Below are 15,166 nucleotides of genomic sequence, written 5' to 3'. Positions count from 1 at the left end.
CAGATCTTCCATCTCACAGGCAGGGGCTCTAACACCTATACTAATTGGTTCTATGGTCTCTCTGTCTGATCTTTCAAAAGGAAGGCTGACATGGCTTAGGCATCTAACTCAAGGGGAGGATTCATAGCTGAACATCTTGAATGGAGATAGGCACTGTATAGCAACCTGAGCTGAGGCTCCTAACTTGTGAGGGATGGTGCCTAACTAGCCAGGGTGGCTTTCCTACTAACTTGCTGGTTCCTCTGAATTCCATCCTTAGGAAGTCAGCTCTCCCTGCATGTTGCATGGATGCAACCCTGCCCTGCCTTCTGCACATTGTATAAGGAGCCTTCATAATGTATGTATGTAGGCAAAAGATTCCACTAGGCTGCAGATGCTATAAATTTGTCCTATGTGGATCTGGCCTATAGGGACTTTAGGGGCCTGTAATTACAGTGTGTTGGAGCACACTTGATTAACTGAGTCTGTGGGAGCATGCTAATTAGTGTGCTCCAGCAGTCTCCATGTTTCATGTACTAGTGTCCCTGCACTTCCAAATGGCAGTGGAAGCGCTTTAACTAAAGCTAGTTCGACAAGCTTTAGTTAAAGCACCCCCGCCACCATTTTGAAGCACAGGGATGCTGATACACAAGACACTGAAGGCACTTTAATTAGAGTGGCTCTTGGACAGGGGACAGATGAATGTAGACTGCAAGCACAGGGGACAGATGAATATAGACTGCAATGGTGCCTAAATAGTACATTTAGGTACCCACATCCTTTGGGCTTTGAATATGCAAACACCTGCGCATTTACATTACTTACCTATATGAACAGTCCCATTCTATGCATATAGGTATCTGTGTGATTGCTGAATTTGGTCCTTGAGGCTCAAAACTTCAGCTGTTACTAAGGTGAAAATTCCCTCTGAAATCAGAGTTAGGACTGCAAGATCAGGATATCAATTAATATGGTTTTCAATATGACTTAAAGGTAGTCCCTATTCAGCAGTTTTCATTCTTAATTTACTTTTGCTAGTGACAACTGTTAATTTAAAATCATATCTTATTAAAGTTCTTGTAGCTGTCAGGAAGATCAGTCCCTTCTTTGGCTGGCTAGAAGTCAGCACCTCAACCTACTAGACTCAGACATGACCATACTCAGCACTTCATTTGACAGGTCTGTACAGGAAGAGATAAAATAACCCTGGCCTATTCATCATAAGAACTACATGCAAATTCTCTCCTTAGCCAAGTTTTCCCATGGGAAGTTCTTCTCATACAATACCATAGCGCACCCTCTCACACAACTGTGCAAACATAAAACAAACAAAATCTGTAGGCTAATCACACGGCTCCATTTACAGAGTGTGGAGGAAGATTATTTTTAAGTTCTTTGGAAGTGCGGACACTAGCAATGTGGACTCGGTACATAGAACATTAAAGCTCATCTGGTTACTTTAATTACATTTTTTATTACTACAATACTAAAGCAAGTCCATCTGATATTGTATAAGTTTGCAATCTGTATCTTACTCAGATGGAAGAATTCCTGTATTATTTTTTAAAATACTGTTATCCTCCCCTTGCACTTCCTAAACTACACAGAACATTCTTTTTTGGAACATATAATGTTTCCAGTTCCAACCAAGCTGGTACTATTAAATGTTTTGGGACTAAAAATACTATTGGGACAATGATAGAAAATTGTTCCACAACGTGTAATGTACAGACTTTCACAGTTCTAATGAAAAAGGGTATTTTAAACAAAAATGTCATGATTATGTAAGTAATTGATACCTAACAGGAGCAAGATGAAAGTAAAGCCATATCCTAAGGGCCAAATTCTGGCTCAGTGTGCAGTTGCACCCTAAATACATGCTGCAAGAGCAAAACTGAGATATTTGGGTAATCGCAAGCCCTAAACGTGTACCGGTACCTACTATTTATTTTGCCCTGAAGTACATACAATTTATGCAATAGAAGGATATCATAAAAAGGGCAATGGCTGTGTCATGGGACAGATGAATGATGTCCCTTGACCCATACTACAGAACACAACTTAATGGATTTTGTGGAGAGCTCATAGGCCAAACACTGAGAAGGTTCTCTCTCTTTTTGGGGCACAGATAATTTTTGGAAGGCATCAACATGTATTACTTTGCCAGAATGTGGCCCAAAGTGCTAAATCCCATTTCCCTCATTCAGAATTCCAACTTAATAAGATGAACAGGATTTAGCCTCAAAAATTTAACCCTTCAAGTCATACAGAGTAGTTCCATTGCACTTAATCTATAATTCATAAATCAATTTCTATAAAAAGGGAAATCATATCACTGTTTATCCATGGATGTGATACTTAACAAAGCCAAGATGAAATTAAAGTCAGCTTTACATTTTCATATGTTAAGGGCCAAATTCTGGCTCAGTGTGCAGGGGTACCCTAAACGCATGCTGCAAGAACATACAATGTTTCCAGTTCCAACCAAGCTGTTACTATTTAAATATTTTGGGGATTAAAAATACTATAGGGACAATGATAAAAAAATTGTTCCACAACATGTAATATACGTTCATTAGAGAGGAAACTTTGCAACAACTCACTACATTTTATTATTCATATAGTTATGGAATTGATAAAAAAAAAAAAAGAGAAAGTTTTACATGGCACAATTTTCTCCCAAGCACAAGTTCAGCATGTCTACACAAGACTCTGACTACACAGTAGCTGAAAAATACTTTGAAGTAGTGTGTCACAGCATGGACAGTGCTAATATACTACTGCACAGTATTATTAGACTACTGCACAGTAGTGTCACCTAAAAGACATTCACCAGTGCTGGTGTTACTGCACATTTATTTAGTACTTGCTAATATAAGTACTAAATAAATGCATAGTAATAACTGCTCAGTAGTGTCTCGTGTAGCTGCACCTTTTGAGAAAAATTAGTTATGGGTGATTTTAATATATTTACCAACTAGGGTGATAGATGCTTTAAAAAAAACCCTTTATACTTATCTAGAATAAGTCTATGAATGCTTGTGTATATATATTATATGCATTGGCATGGATAAATAATAGCTACTTTAATAAAAGGATAATTGTAAGCTTTATACAAAATTACCAAAGAAAACAGAATTCTCAAAGGGCCTTTTAGATTTTTCATGTGGAATGTGTGTTCATGATTTTGAGAAGAAAAAAAATGCAAATAATCCTAGAGAAAGTTCCTGCTTGACTGAAGTGGAGAAACACAGAATTTTTATATTAAAATGAGAAAATGTTATTCAGTTACTCGAAAGTATGTTATGTTGAATTAAATAGGTCTGGATCTGAGTTGTTATTCATTTAAATTATACAATATAAAGAGTGAACGTAATGACATTAAAATTAAATTAGCCAATACTGACAGTAGGCTTTTGACGAAATTCATTTTAGTGTAGTCTAATCTAATAATATACAGCATTCAGAATAGAATCTGGGGATTTAAAATCATTTAAAATATTCTAACAATCTTTGTATAGATTAGAACTAATGGGAAAGAAGAACACGTAAAACTGAGATAATCCCAGTTGAGTTGGTTTAATTTTGGACACTATATCATCATTGCCAATGCTTAATATGTAACTCTACTTGCCAAAAGGTAGTCATAATAAAAGAGTTCTGCAAATGCTTTTCCTAAAAGTGTCTGCATTTACATATAGCTTTAAAAGTTTTCTTTGGTGAACAGGGTAAAGTATATTTGGTTGATCAGTAACTCTTTTGGCCTTTCAGTGGATGTTGAGCTTTGAGGGGTTCATTGTGTTTTGAGAAAGTTACCCATAAAAGCTTAATAACTCTTTTAAAAGGAGTGAGTTTTACAAATTTGGATCTATCTAGTCATTTTAGTTAATTTTAGTGCTTCTTGCCCCAAGAGTGAATGGTATGCAAATCTTTATTAATAATAAAGGTGTAAATTCTAGAGATTACCCGGGAAAATAGGTTCACGTCTCACTGGCAATGGAAATAGCAGACATTACATATTTACTTCCCCATGCACAGTGCTGAAATAAAGCATAATTTGAGGGACTAAAGATAACATCCTGATCCCATTGAAGTCCATGGCAAAACTCCCATTGACTTCATGGGCAAAAGGATTTTATCAGTCTGGTAAAAGGGAAAGTCACATAATAAAAAGCCTGTGATCAAGGCCACATACTCATTAGTAAGGCCAGGAAGAAGTTAGTGTTAATGACATTGTGTGTGTGCCTGGCAAGACAAGTATGAACATCTTACTGTTAATAATATTGATATAGTAATACCAATATTAATATTTCAGAGCTGTCATATATGATTTACTATTTCCCATATATATATATACACACACACACATACGTACACACAACCGATGCTTTTATGCAAAATTCTGCAGCATTTACTCATTACTTACTTATCAGTCAAATAGCAACTTATAGGATAAAAGGATTGAGAAGAGAAAATGTTTTCTATTGCTCTGCTCCTGGCACCCGTAGTCCCTCTTGCCTCCAGCAAGTAGTGCTGCTTCCAAATGTTCTCTGTTGCTCCCTCTCCTGAAACCCTAAATGACAGCAATTCCCAAACAAGGAGTTATGACCTCAAGTGCAATCAAAACAGGACTAAGAATGGTAATGAGCCACTATTTACTCTGAACCTACAACTATTCTGTAGGTGTAGGTGTCCTGAATTAACAGAAGGCAAAGTTTTACTGTGGCCACGTCTACACAAAACTCTTACTGCACAGTAGCTCGTTACTAGTGCACAGTAGTGTCATGGGGCATGAACCGTGACACAATGCTGCTGCACAGTAGTAACGAGCTGGTGTGCAATCAACTTCACCACAAAGCCATGCAGGGATGCTACTGTGCTGTAATGTCGGTTACTGTGCAGTCATTTAGTACTTGGTTATGCCAGTACTAAATGATTATGCAGTAACAACTGCTCAGTCAGCATCTCATGTAGATATGGCCTGTGCCTCAATAAATACTCCAGTGACTGCAACTGTTTCAGTCAAAAGAAAGCAAAACTAGAACAATTATCTCTGTGTTAGTTGTATTGGTTTCACTCTGTCTTGCACACACAAGCAGCAGTTACAGATTGTATGGGGTAGCATGAAATTGTCTGACTGTAATCCAGGTCTTGACTGGAAAAAGCTTGGAAACTGCTGCACATTGGTGATAGGCTTCAGAGCACAGACGATACTCTTGGGGTACAATAACTAGGAGTGTGTTTCTATGAAGGGAGCAGCTGTGAGATTAGGGTGATCTTCCCTTTCTCTCTCTGCTGGACTATCACCTCTGCAGACTGGGAAGGATACCATTGAGCAACTAATGAAGGAGGACTCTCCTCCTTTTCTTTTTGCTCATAGATATCTGGACAGAAGATAGGGCAAGCAGGAGTCAGATGCCCTGAGGCAGAGCCCTTAGGATTGGCCCATAACAGACAGTGCAATTTCGCTCTTGAAATCCTTGCCATAGCCCTACCTATGAACATTAAATGGTTGCAATCTAAATCATAGAAAACATTTTCTAACTTCTGAGAGGAAAAAGTTTGATGACTTCACTGCTGTGAAGTGGTGGGGGGTAAGGGAGCATATATTTTCTATTTGCTATGTTCAATAGTTTTTTGTAAAATCTCTTTCACAAAATATACAATTCATAAAAATAAACAAAACTGGCTAATTTTTAAGATGACACGGTGCATTCCCAATATATATTGAGATTTACTGGCAATAATATTTGGCTCCACGGAGCCTTTTATTTAGGGATCTAAAAGCACTTTTGAATGTTACTTGAATAAGCCTCAGAAGGACCATTTGAAGCTAATTGCATCCCCATTTTACAGCTAGAGAAAATTAGATGCAAATAAATTAAGTGATGGCCAAAGGTACTGCAGCATGTCAGTGGCACAGCTAGGAATATAAATTAGTCACTGTTCCACTCATGGCATAACACTCCCTTCCTACTAAGTACATTCATTGTATCTTAATTATGTTCGTTTGACACCAGCTATTTTAAAGATCATGAAAACTGGGCTGTTTTGTAGCATTAAAATTATTATAATGTCAATTATATATTTTTCCATGTAGGCACAAAAGGCTATTTAAAGGGTTAACTGCACACCCATGTAGGTAAACATTTTAATTTATTGTGGCTTATATCTAATTACAATGTTTAAATGCTGACTGGCACAGAAGATACTGAGCTAGCCCTGGACTCCCTTGTTTTGTTACTGGGCATGGAAATGGTACAACAGGATACTCCTACTGTAGCTTCGGGCAATTCATCTTCTTCAGTCCATTCATTAAGATCTGGATTGTAGCACTGAATGCACTTCTTATATTTCTTTTCTATTTCATTCCAGCCCCCCACCAAGTAAATTTTCCCATTAAGGGTTGAAGCACCTGAAGTACTTACTCCAGTTTGAAGGGGAGCAGCATAGCTCCATTGCCCAGTGTAAGGGTTGAAACACTCAACAGGGAGGACATCAACCCTTTCACCTCGACCTCCCAGTTGAGACCCACCCATGACATAGACCCTTTCCCCCAGGGTCACAGAGCAGTGCCATCCTCTTGGAGTGCTAAGGCTTGACTTATCCTGCCAGCTATCATTGCTGGGATCATACATACACACAGAGCGGGAGTAAGCATTATTTATATAACCTCCTGTAACCAAGATCCTGCCATCTGTTACTGCACTAGCATGGCAACACCTTGCTACCTCTAATGAGGCCTTCATTTGCCACTGATTAATTGCAGCCACATAGCATTCAACTGAGGATAAACATCCATCAGAGTTCCGACCACCCACTGCAAAAAGGAGGCCATTGAATACATTCAGGCTAAAATGTGTACGCTTCTGATTCATATTTGCCAGGTGAATCCATGTGTTGAAACGAGGATCATATCTGCAAGCATTAAGAAAAGAGGGTAACTGATGCAATCAAAATACTCAAATTTTTTTGTGGAAAATACTGCATTGTATCTGCCTCTGCATAGCAGATGTTGTAGGCATGCGAAGTCATTTTTGCTACTTCTTATTTTCTAGTTTTAGAATTTACTTGAACTAAAAGTTGTAATTACTGTTACATTCAAAGAAATAGGGTTTTTTATGCTTAAGAAATGTGTTTTTGAAATTCAAAAATAGTTTTTTCCCCTCAAAATTTAGCCCTTAAATTTATCCAATTCCTTTTAGAAGTCAGATTGTTTAATTTTTATTTGTCATTTTAAAAGTAAATAATCTTTAAAAGTGATTACAGTAAAAGTAGTTTAACTATTTCTATATAAAATATTATATTTTATTATATTCTATGATTATATAAAATGTCTTATAAAATACATTGTAAAATTTATACAATCAATAGTTAAAATATGACATACATTACACGACGAGAATGTCTCCTTTACAACTAATAATGCAACTATGGGTGCTTACAGACATGGAACCACTCCACCCAAAACAGCACTTTACGTTCACCGTGTTGTGCCCTTGTGCTGAGCACAGCTCATGCCCAGAAGAGGAATTGCATCAGTTTGACCTGGCTCCTTAGGATCTATATAGCTCACGCACTTCAGCAGGGCTTTTTTTGAGCTTTTGTCTAATAGCCGATTCAATTGTCAAAGGGCCCAATATTGCTTGAGTCAATTGGGCCCTACAAGGAGTAGTACAATGCACAATGTAGACACAGGTAATAAACATTTGGGATGCTGACAAACAAAAGAGGAGGAATCAGGCGCTTTATGGGAAGAGGAACCCTGTCAGTTTTACCTAGCTCCCCAGCATCTGTATAGCTTGCACACTTCAGCAGGGCTTTCTGGAGCTTTTACCTAATAGCTGATTGAATCTGCTATTAAATAAAAGTGTGAAAAGGCCCAGCTGAAGCACCCAATCTATACAGAGGCTGAAGAGCTGGGCTGAAGCAATGTGCTGCTTCTCTGGTAAAGCGCATATTTTTTTTAACATCTGCAAGCAACCAAAGCTTCTAATTTACTTTAGTCCTGTTTTAAATGAATACCAATGAAGGGAAAATACTCAAAATATTAATGTTCAGAATAATTAATGCCTTGACTGTTTTCAGAGACTTTGTACAATATATAAGCAGCCCTCAGATATGAAACAACTTGCCCAAGGTCACTGAGCTTGGAATAGAATATGGGACCGCAGCACGTTGAGCTGGGTCAGAGCAGCCCAGGCTGGCAGTGGGCTTGGGGGGTCAGCCTGCCAGGCCCAGGCTGCTTCAAGCTGGGTCAACGTGCTGTAAAGGGCTTGGTTGGGGAATGAGGGTATTCTAATGTGGGGCTAGCCAGCAGGCAGCCCTTGCACTAAGGCTAGGGACAGACATTACACATAAACTGGTTTAAGTGATCAGAAACTGGTTTAAACCTGTAACAGAACAGATTTTCAGTGCACATAAACCAGTTTGAAAATGACTGAAACCGGTTTGAGATAAACCTGGTTGAATGTAGTATCAGACTTAACTAATTAGGCTCCAACCAGTTTATGCTATGTCTGTCCCAGACCCCTTTTTGGTTTAAGACAAACCAGACTCCCCCAGCATCCTGACATGCTCTCTGGGTTGGGCAGGGCTCTCTGCTCCACAGCAGAACTGGTCCCTCCCCTCTGCTCCCTGGATGCAGTTCTGGCAGAGACTTGCAGGCTGCTCCCCTCCTCTTCCCCTCACACTCTCTGCTAAGCAGGAATTCCCCCCACCCTCTGCGCTGCTGTGTATATCTGTGTATATATAATATCTGTGTATTAGCTAGCAGGCCACCTGCGGGCTCCAGTCTGTGCTGTGACAAAGGCAGAATCAACAGGTAGCTGGTAATGACCCTCTGTTGTTTTCTTAATGGGGTGATAAACACTGAGTTAGGGGTGATAAACACTGTTATCAATTCCCTGCAAATCAGAGCATCCTGCCCCAGCCCGGCCACGTTCCCTTCTACTCAGTACTGTGGAAGGGAGGGAGGGCTGCTCTAATGCCCCCTGGCTTCTAGCCTGAGCCACTGCAGGCATGTATCTGCATTTCTGGAATGACAAGGGAATGTCTATCCACCTCCAAATCAGTTCAAGCTTTGCAGGTTAGACTAACCTGCAAAGATTGAATCAATTCCAGCTCAGGCTTTTTGAACGTCTGTTCATAGCTTAAAGCATCTTTGTGCCCCAGCCAGCCATGTCAGTACCTACATGCACAGTGCTGCAGAATAAAAATCTCTGTAGGAAGATAGCACTTGTATTTACAAGTACTACCCTGCTGCTGGTTTTATGTGTTTCCTACAGCCTACTAGGGCCACATGTGTAGACACCAAGACATTTACTGGTGAGCTAATTAGTCAACTCTGCAGTAAATGTCTCATGTAGATGTGCCCACTGGTTCCTATCGCTGTTTAGTGATATTCCATCCTGCTGTTCGGCTTCCATCATGCTGGCAATATAAAAAAGCTAGGACTGAGCTCCGTTTTGCAAGGAAAGGGGAGACAGAACTGAGAAACCATCTCTTTTATGCAATGTGTTCTTCTGCAAATTGGCATATGTAGAAAAATGAAGAGCCAAAGGCAATCATTGCCTCATTACTTTTCCTTACATACTTACTGAGGTGTCTAGGAGGACTTTAACATCAGGGGGCTATAGCCAACAGCAGAAGAGCAGCAGCTTTGTACCCACTCCAGATAAGAGGCACAAAAGTATGCTCTTATATTATTTTTTTAGACATAAAGGTGAGTTTTCCAATTTCCATGTTTTAATGCTATTTTTAGGCAGAATTATCTATTAAGGTCAGTTAGGATCCGCCTTCAGGCTATGCTCACTTCCTTTCCCATACATGCAGTTCTATGGGGACAATCCAATGAAACTACAGTTCTTCAGAAACTTTGCATTATTTTGGGTCTGTTACACAGAAGGGAGCAAAATAGATTTTTAAGAAACAATTTCTGTTTCCAAACCTCTGTCTTTAGGCTTAAGCTTTGAAGAGTCTTGCTTCTTTTGGTTAGTCACAGCTTTAATACTATTTACAGTAATCCTGCATTTGCAGTAATCCTGCATTTTAATATTTTTTATAGAAATTATTCATTTACTTTGGCATGAGACAAATTTTCTGACTTTGACTTATTATATTTTGCATTTTTTTGATTATGGGGAATTTTACATAACTATGGTTGTACATTTATAATACCTAATAACTTAAACACGAAATTACATCCCTTTTCTTCCCTCCTACAAATCTTATCTGTTGGTGCTATGCTTTGCACCCTTGCTTGGATTGTGTTCCTGCTCTATGTGGAATTTGTCACTTTAAAAATAGTCTGTTACCTGCAAAAATTGCTGACTGCATGCTTGGCTTGGTTTCTGGCATCATTCTGGTCTTCACCACCAGCTACATAGAGAAATCCATCCATCACAGTCACACACTGATTAAAACTTTTAGCAGGCATTTCAGTAAGCTTCTTCCATTCATTTTCAGGATCTCTGTATAAGATGTCTCTACTAAGGGATTTTTCTGTTAGTGCTGGGCGTCCCCCAACAGTGACTAATACTCGGAGACCTCCACGGATCCTTGTTCTTCTAGATTGCAGTGAATTTTGATGATATGGAAGCAAGTGATAGTTCATAGCATCCACTAGAAGTCTATGGCAGTCAGCATCTTGCATCATTCTTGGTACATTTTGAACGTAATTGACCAGGTCTTGAGCAGAGATGGTACCAAAACGAATGTTGCTTAAGAGATCTGCAGCATACTTTACTCTTTTTTGGTCAAATTCCAGCCATTTTATTGCAATCTGGAATGCAAGAATTTCAGAAGGCAACTGCAAGTCGTCATCTGCAAGGAGTTCATTGATCTGATCAAAAGTAAGTTTTAAGAACTGATCTGTTTCTGAAAATTCAATGAAGTTGTCTCTAATAAATTTCTGCGCTGCTTCTTTGGTGTTTTTTAGTCCATATGTCTCTGCAATATTGGCAATGTACATGCAGTTCTCAACACTGATTTCTTGTATCAAAAAATCACAGCACATCTTTACAAGAGTGTGAATCTGAAGATAAATTGCTGTGGAAATGATACTACCTATTGTATACAGTGAAAGAGTAAGTTTTCCAGTGTAGGCATAGGTGATAACAGTGGCTAAGCCTAGTGGAGATACATCATTGAGGTCCACTCTTTGAGTGGATGGATCTTTCTTTAAGATGTTGTGAAAATAGTCACTGCATGAAGCCATCACCACCTTGTGGACATTGAAGGATTTGGTTTTTGTACTAATGGTCAAGTCACAAAGAAAATTTTCCTGTCTCATTCTACTTAGACCGTCCAAGAGATTTGGGCTATAAGACGAATCAGAAACCTCAGTTGAAATGCAGCTGAAACCATTCCCACCATCTAAGAGTCCATTCAAACCATTTAGTTTACTTAGGGGGCCATCCTCCACAATTATGGTCATCTCATTGATATCTCCTTTGTTCTTTTTGACATTCTTCTTCTTAGGCGCCATGACTGCAATGTAATATCACAGCCAAGAGCTTGCTAAAAAATACAAAGTTTAGAGCTATATTTCAGTTTCAAGTATTTAACGTTTCAGTGATGACACACCAAAGACTAAACTTGATCAATAAGTTGAAAACAGTCTCCACAAATAAAATATGTAAAAAGTTGCACTTTAGGCATGGTTTTACATGTATTTTTCTGTATTAAATGTCTGATCCAGAGTGTTTCCAGGCTTCTGACCTTAGATACGTTAGGCAAGGCTTATGGTATATAATTCCCCATATCATATTCACAAATGCACTTCTACAAATAGTTTAATTCCATAACTTTTCCATTGCTATATACATTACCAGTAATTTGAAGTTACTGTGCTTTCACTTTCAGCAGTTACTATTGAAGACATTGCAGAGAAAAACCCACTTTTATTCTTAAAGGGTTTTTTTGTGAGTTGATATAGACTTTTAAGAAGCTGTGCATGAACAGGAAGATCACTTTCACATAACAGTGTTAAATTAATTGATCACATCAAACATATAAACACTGACAATAATCCAAGGACAAAATTTCTACTCAATTCATTGTAGAAGGCCCTTTGGTTCTTTCAAAGGAATTATTTCATGTACCAAAAAAAAAAAAAATCAAATGTACCTTAAAGGAAGGCCATGGTCCTGGATTATTACATCTGAGAAAGGAGTCACTAAAGCTAATCAAATTCAACACTATATCTGAAATACAGTATTTTCTTGGATTCTGACATGATTTCATCATTAGCAACCATTCTGATCCTCATGGTCAAACAAAAAATACAAAATAGAGGAGGGTTGTTTAATGATAAAATAAGCAATTATGTCATTTAATAGATCTATTTAGGAAGTGTGCTTCTCCAGTAATATTTCCTTTTAAAACCTTACCCATACAATTTGCCTAAAGCACACAGCTTATAATAAATCAGCATTTTAATTATAGAAAGGAATGGTTATTGCCTCTTTAAGAAAATTTTTTTTCCATCCTACTGGGTGAAGCCTGTTCACAGTGCAGGGGACGGCCATGTGTGCGGAAAGTGTCAGTGTCATTGCATGCCAGAGTGAGTTGAGATCCCAGAATGTCTCCTTGCCAAAGAGGTGGGTCAGCTGCTGCTCTGCTCCCTCCCCATCCCGGCTGCATTCCAGGAGCTGCATCTGTTGAAACCTATCAGAGTCAGCTCCAGGAATAGTAACACTCACAGCAGCTTGCCATTTTAAGACAGGTTCAATTTAAGGTGCATTTGTCATTTTGGATGTACTTTGTTGTTTTAAATGCCTGGAACAAATCAAAACTATAGAAAATACAATATGCATTTCATTGTTAGATACCTGAAAAGACAATAAATTTTGGATACCATCAGATATTCTACTCACAAACACCCTTGTTGGCTAGAAAATATTATCTTGGAAGGCATAGCTGAGGTTTTAAATATTTCCAGAGACCATTTAACTTAATAAATGTTAACACACACACAGTTTGACATAAATATTATAGTCTTTTTTCCCATTAAAACAATTAAGAACATCATAGATGCAATCATTTTAAAAGTTGTTTGTTATGTAAACAATCATTCTCCAAAGTTTTCCTCAGCATGTACTTTGCTACCAACAAAAAATTAATGAGCAAAATTGTTTGAGTACTCAAAAAGTCAAATTTCAGGAAATGAAAAAGCAAAGAGACAGATTAAACTACCCATCATGTCAATAAACTATTTTTAAGTATTGCAAATCTCAGCTAATTTTGTAAGCCATTTGCCTTCCCATTGATAGAACAAGTCATGTTTGTTTTCACTCGAGAATAATTCATGTTCAAGGACATTCCAGGTGCAGAGGGAATGGTGAAACTCACTAGATACAGAAACCCCCTCCCCCAACAAGTGCCACCAAAAGACCAGTAACAGCAGCATTAGAAGCACCCTTACCCTCCTCAGCAAAATGCTGTTCCACAGCTGTCCACCAAGGTATCAATGAGAATATCCTAGGAAGAATGAAAGGAGAGAGAGAGAGAAAGAGAAAGAGAGAGCGGGGGTGGGGGGAGATTGGAGGCCCTTTGACAAGTCCTAGCACTTACTGTCTCTACTGTGACACTGCTGTGACTGTGAGTAAAAGAGACTGGAGTCTGCGCTCTGGGGCCCTTTAAAATGAGCCCTCCCCCTCCCTCTCTCTCTCTCTCTCTCTACCATCCAGAGGGGTTAGGTTTCCTTTGCTTGCCTGGCTTTTAAAACTCCAAAGAGCAAGTTTGCCCCCTTGACATAAATATGTACAAGGGAAGAGCTAGGATTAAGAGTGACCTAGACAAATTGGAAGATTAGACCAAAAGGAATTGCATGAGGTTCAACAAGGACAAATGGAAAGTCTTGCACTTACAAGGGGACAATCCCATGCACCAGTGCAGGCTGGAGGCTGACTGGCTGAGCAGCAGCTCTGCGGAAAAGGACCTGGGGGTTACAGTGGATAATAAGCTGACTATGAGCCAGCAGTGTGTCCATGCCCAGAAGGCTAATGGCATACTGGGCTGCATTGGTAAGTATGTTGCCAGTAGGTCCAGGGAAATGATTATTCCCCTGCATTCAGCACTGGTGAGGCCACAGTCTGGGAGACTGGAGTACGTGTTCAGTTTTGGGTCCCCTGCTACAGAAAGGGTGTGGACAAATTGGAGAGAGTCCAGCAGAGGGCAGCAAAAATGGTTTTGGGGCTGGTGGACATGACTTACAAGGAAAGACTGAGGGAACTGGGCTCATTTAGTTTAGAGAAGAGGATACTGAGAAGGGACTTAATAGCAGCCTTCGACTACCTGAAGAGGGGTTTGAAAGAGGATGGAGCTAGACTGTTCAGATGACAGAACAAGGAGCAACAGTCTCAAGTTGCAGCAAGGAAAGTTTATGTTAGATAGTAGGAAAAATTTGCTCACTAGGAGGGTAGTAAAACACTGGAACAGGTTACCCAGAGAGGTTGTGGAAGCTTCATCCTTGGAGGTTTTCAAAACCTAGCTAGACAAAGCTTTGTCTGGGATGATCTAGTTGGATAGTCCTACTTTGAGCAAGGGATTGGACTAGATGACCTCCTGAGGTCCCTTCCAACCCTAACTTTCTATGATTCTATGAAATAGGGGCCATAGGGCTAAATCCATAAAGAGGACTTGGCTCAATATTGTACCATCAATGTCTTTGGCGGACAAGTGGACTCTACAGTCCCAGGTTAGGTGCTTAGTGTCAGGACCGAGGGCGGTCTGAGGCAATGGCCAGTAGCCTGGACCGTCAGGTGGGGTTTTTCCACGACGGAGTAGAGGTAGGCACGGAAGCGTATTGGTTTTACAAAGAAAGCTTTACTTACACTGCCGATGGTCACAGTGCAGGAAGGAAACTTGCTTGAGTTGCAGTTGCACACAAACAAACACAAGTGAGATCTCTTCCGAACCGAACCGAGATGAGTCGTTGATGACTCCATGAGCGCTTCACACGGGGGTACGTCAAATTTTCCACTATGACGGGGAGTGGCTAAAAGCTGATCAGGCCTCTATGTCCTCCTCCAAGACACACGTGGAGTTTGCTAGGCTCCACAGCGCGCTCAGAGTTCCCCACGAGATGGTTGTGGAGTCCTCCAACTTGGGCGGAAACTGCTCTAACCTTTTGTACGGCTAGCGAGCCAATTGCTAGCTGCCACGTAGGAATAATTTAGAATTG

General features: G+C 39.6%; 1 protein-coding gene across 2 annotated transcripts; it reads right to left on the bottom strand.

Annotated features, from left to right (window-relative positions):
• Positions 1–552: 552 nt before the first annotated feature.
• On the bottom strand, positions 553–13,606 carry KLHL31 (kelch like family member 31). 2 transcript variants are annotated; one of them, XM_006024470.2, is made up of 4 exons: positions 13,555–13,606; positions 13,406–13,461; positions 10,296–11,499; positions 553–6,897 (listed from the first exon to the last, which is right to left on the bottom strand). In XM_006024470.2, exons 3-4 carry the CDS (start codon positions 11,465–11,467, stop codon positions 6,165–6,167), a joined length of 1,905 nt encoding a protein of 634 aa, XP_006024532.1. In that variant the 5' UTR covers positions 11,468–11,499; positions 13,406–13,461; positions 13,555–13,606; the 3' UTR covers positions 553–6,164. The 2 variants fall into 2 exon arrangements, with proteins under 2 accessions (XP_006024532.1, XP_025060887.1); XM_025205102.1 differs by lacking the exon at positions 13,406–13,461 and having other exon boundaries at positions 13,555–13,599.
• Between the last annotated feature and the right edge of the window lie 1,560 nt (positions 13,607–15,166).

This window comes from Alligator sinensis, unplaced genomic scaffold, assembly GCF_000455745.1.
Source record: "Alligator sinensis unplaced genomic scaffold, ASM45574v1 scaffold1012_1, whole genome shotgun sequence".
Lineage (NCBI taxonomy): Eukaryota > Metazoa > Chordata > Crocodylia > Alligatoridae > Alligator > Alligator sinensis.
This window is presented reverse-complemented; position numbering and strand designations above follow the sequence as displayed.

What these genes read in the sequence shown, in the direction of transcription:
- KLHL31 (XM_006024470.2), bottom strand. Translation starts at nt 11,467, where the DNA reads ATGGCGCCTAAGAAGAAGAATGTCAAAAAGAACAAAGGAGATATCAAT. An exon ending in GCAGTCAGCAATTTTTGCAG is followed by an intron (nt 6,898 to 10,295) that starts GTAACAGACTAT and finishes TAATGCTTGCAG; the next exon opens with ATATGATCCTCGTTTCAACA.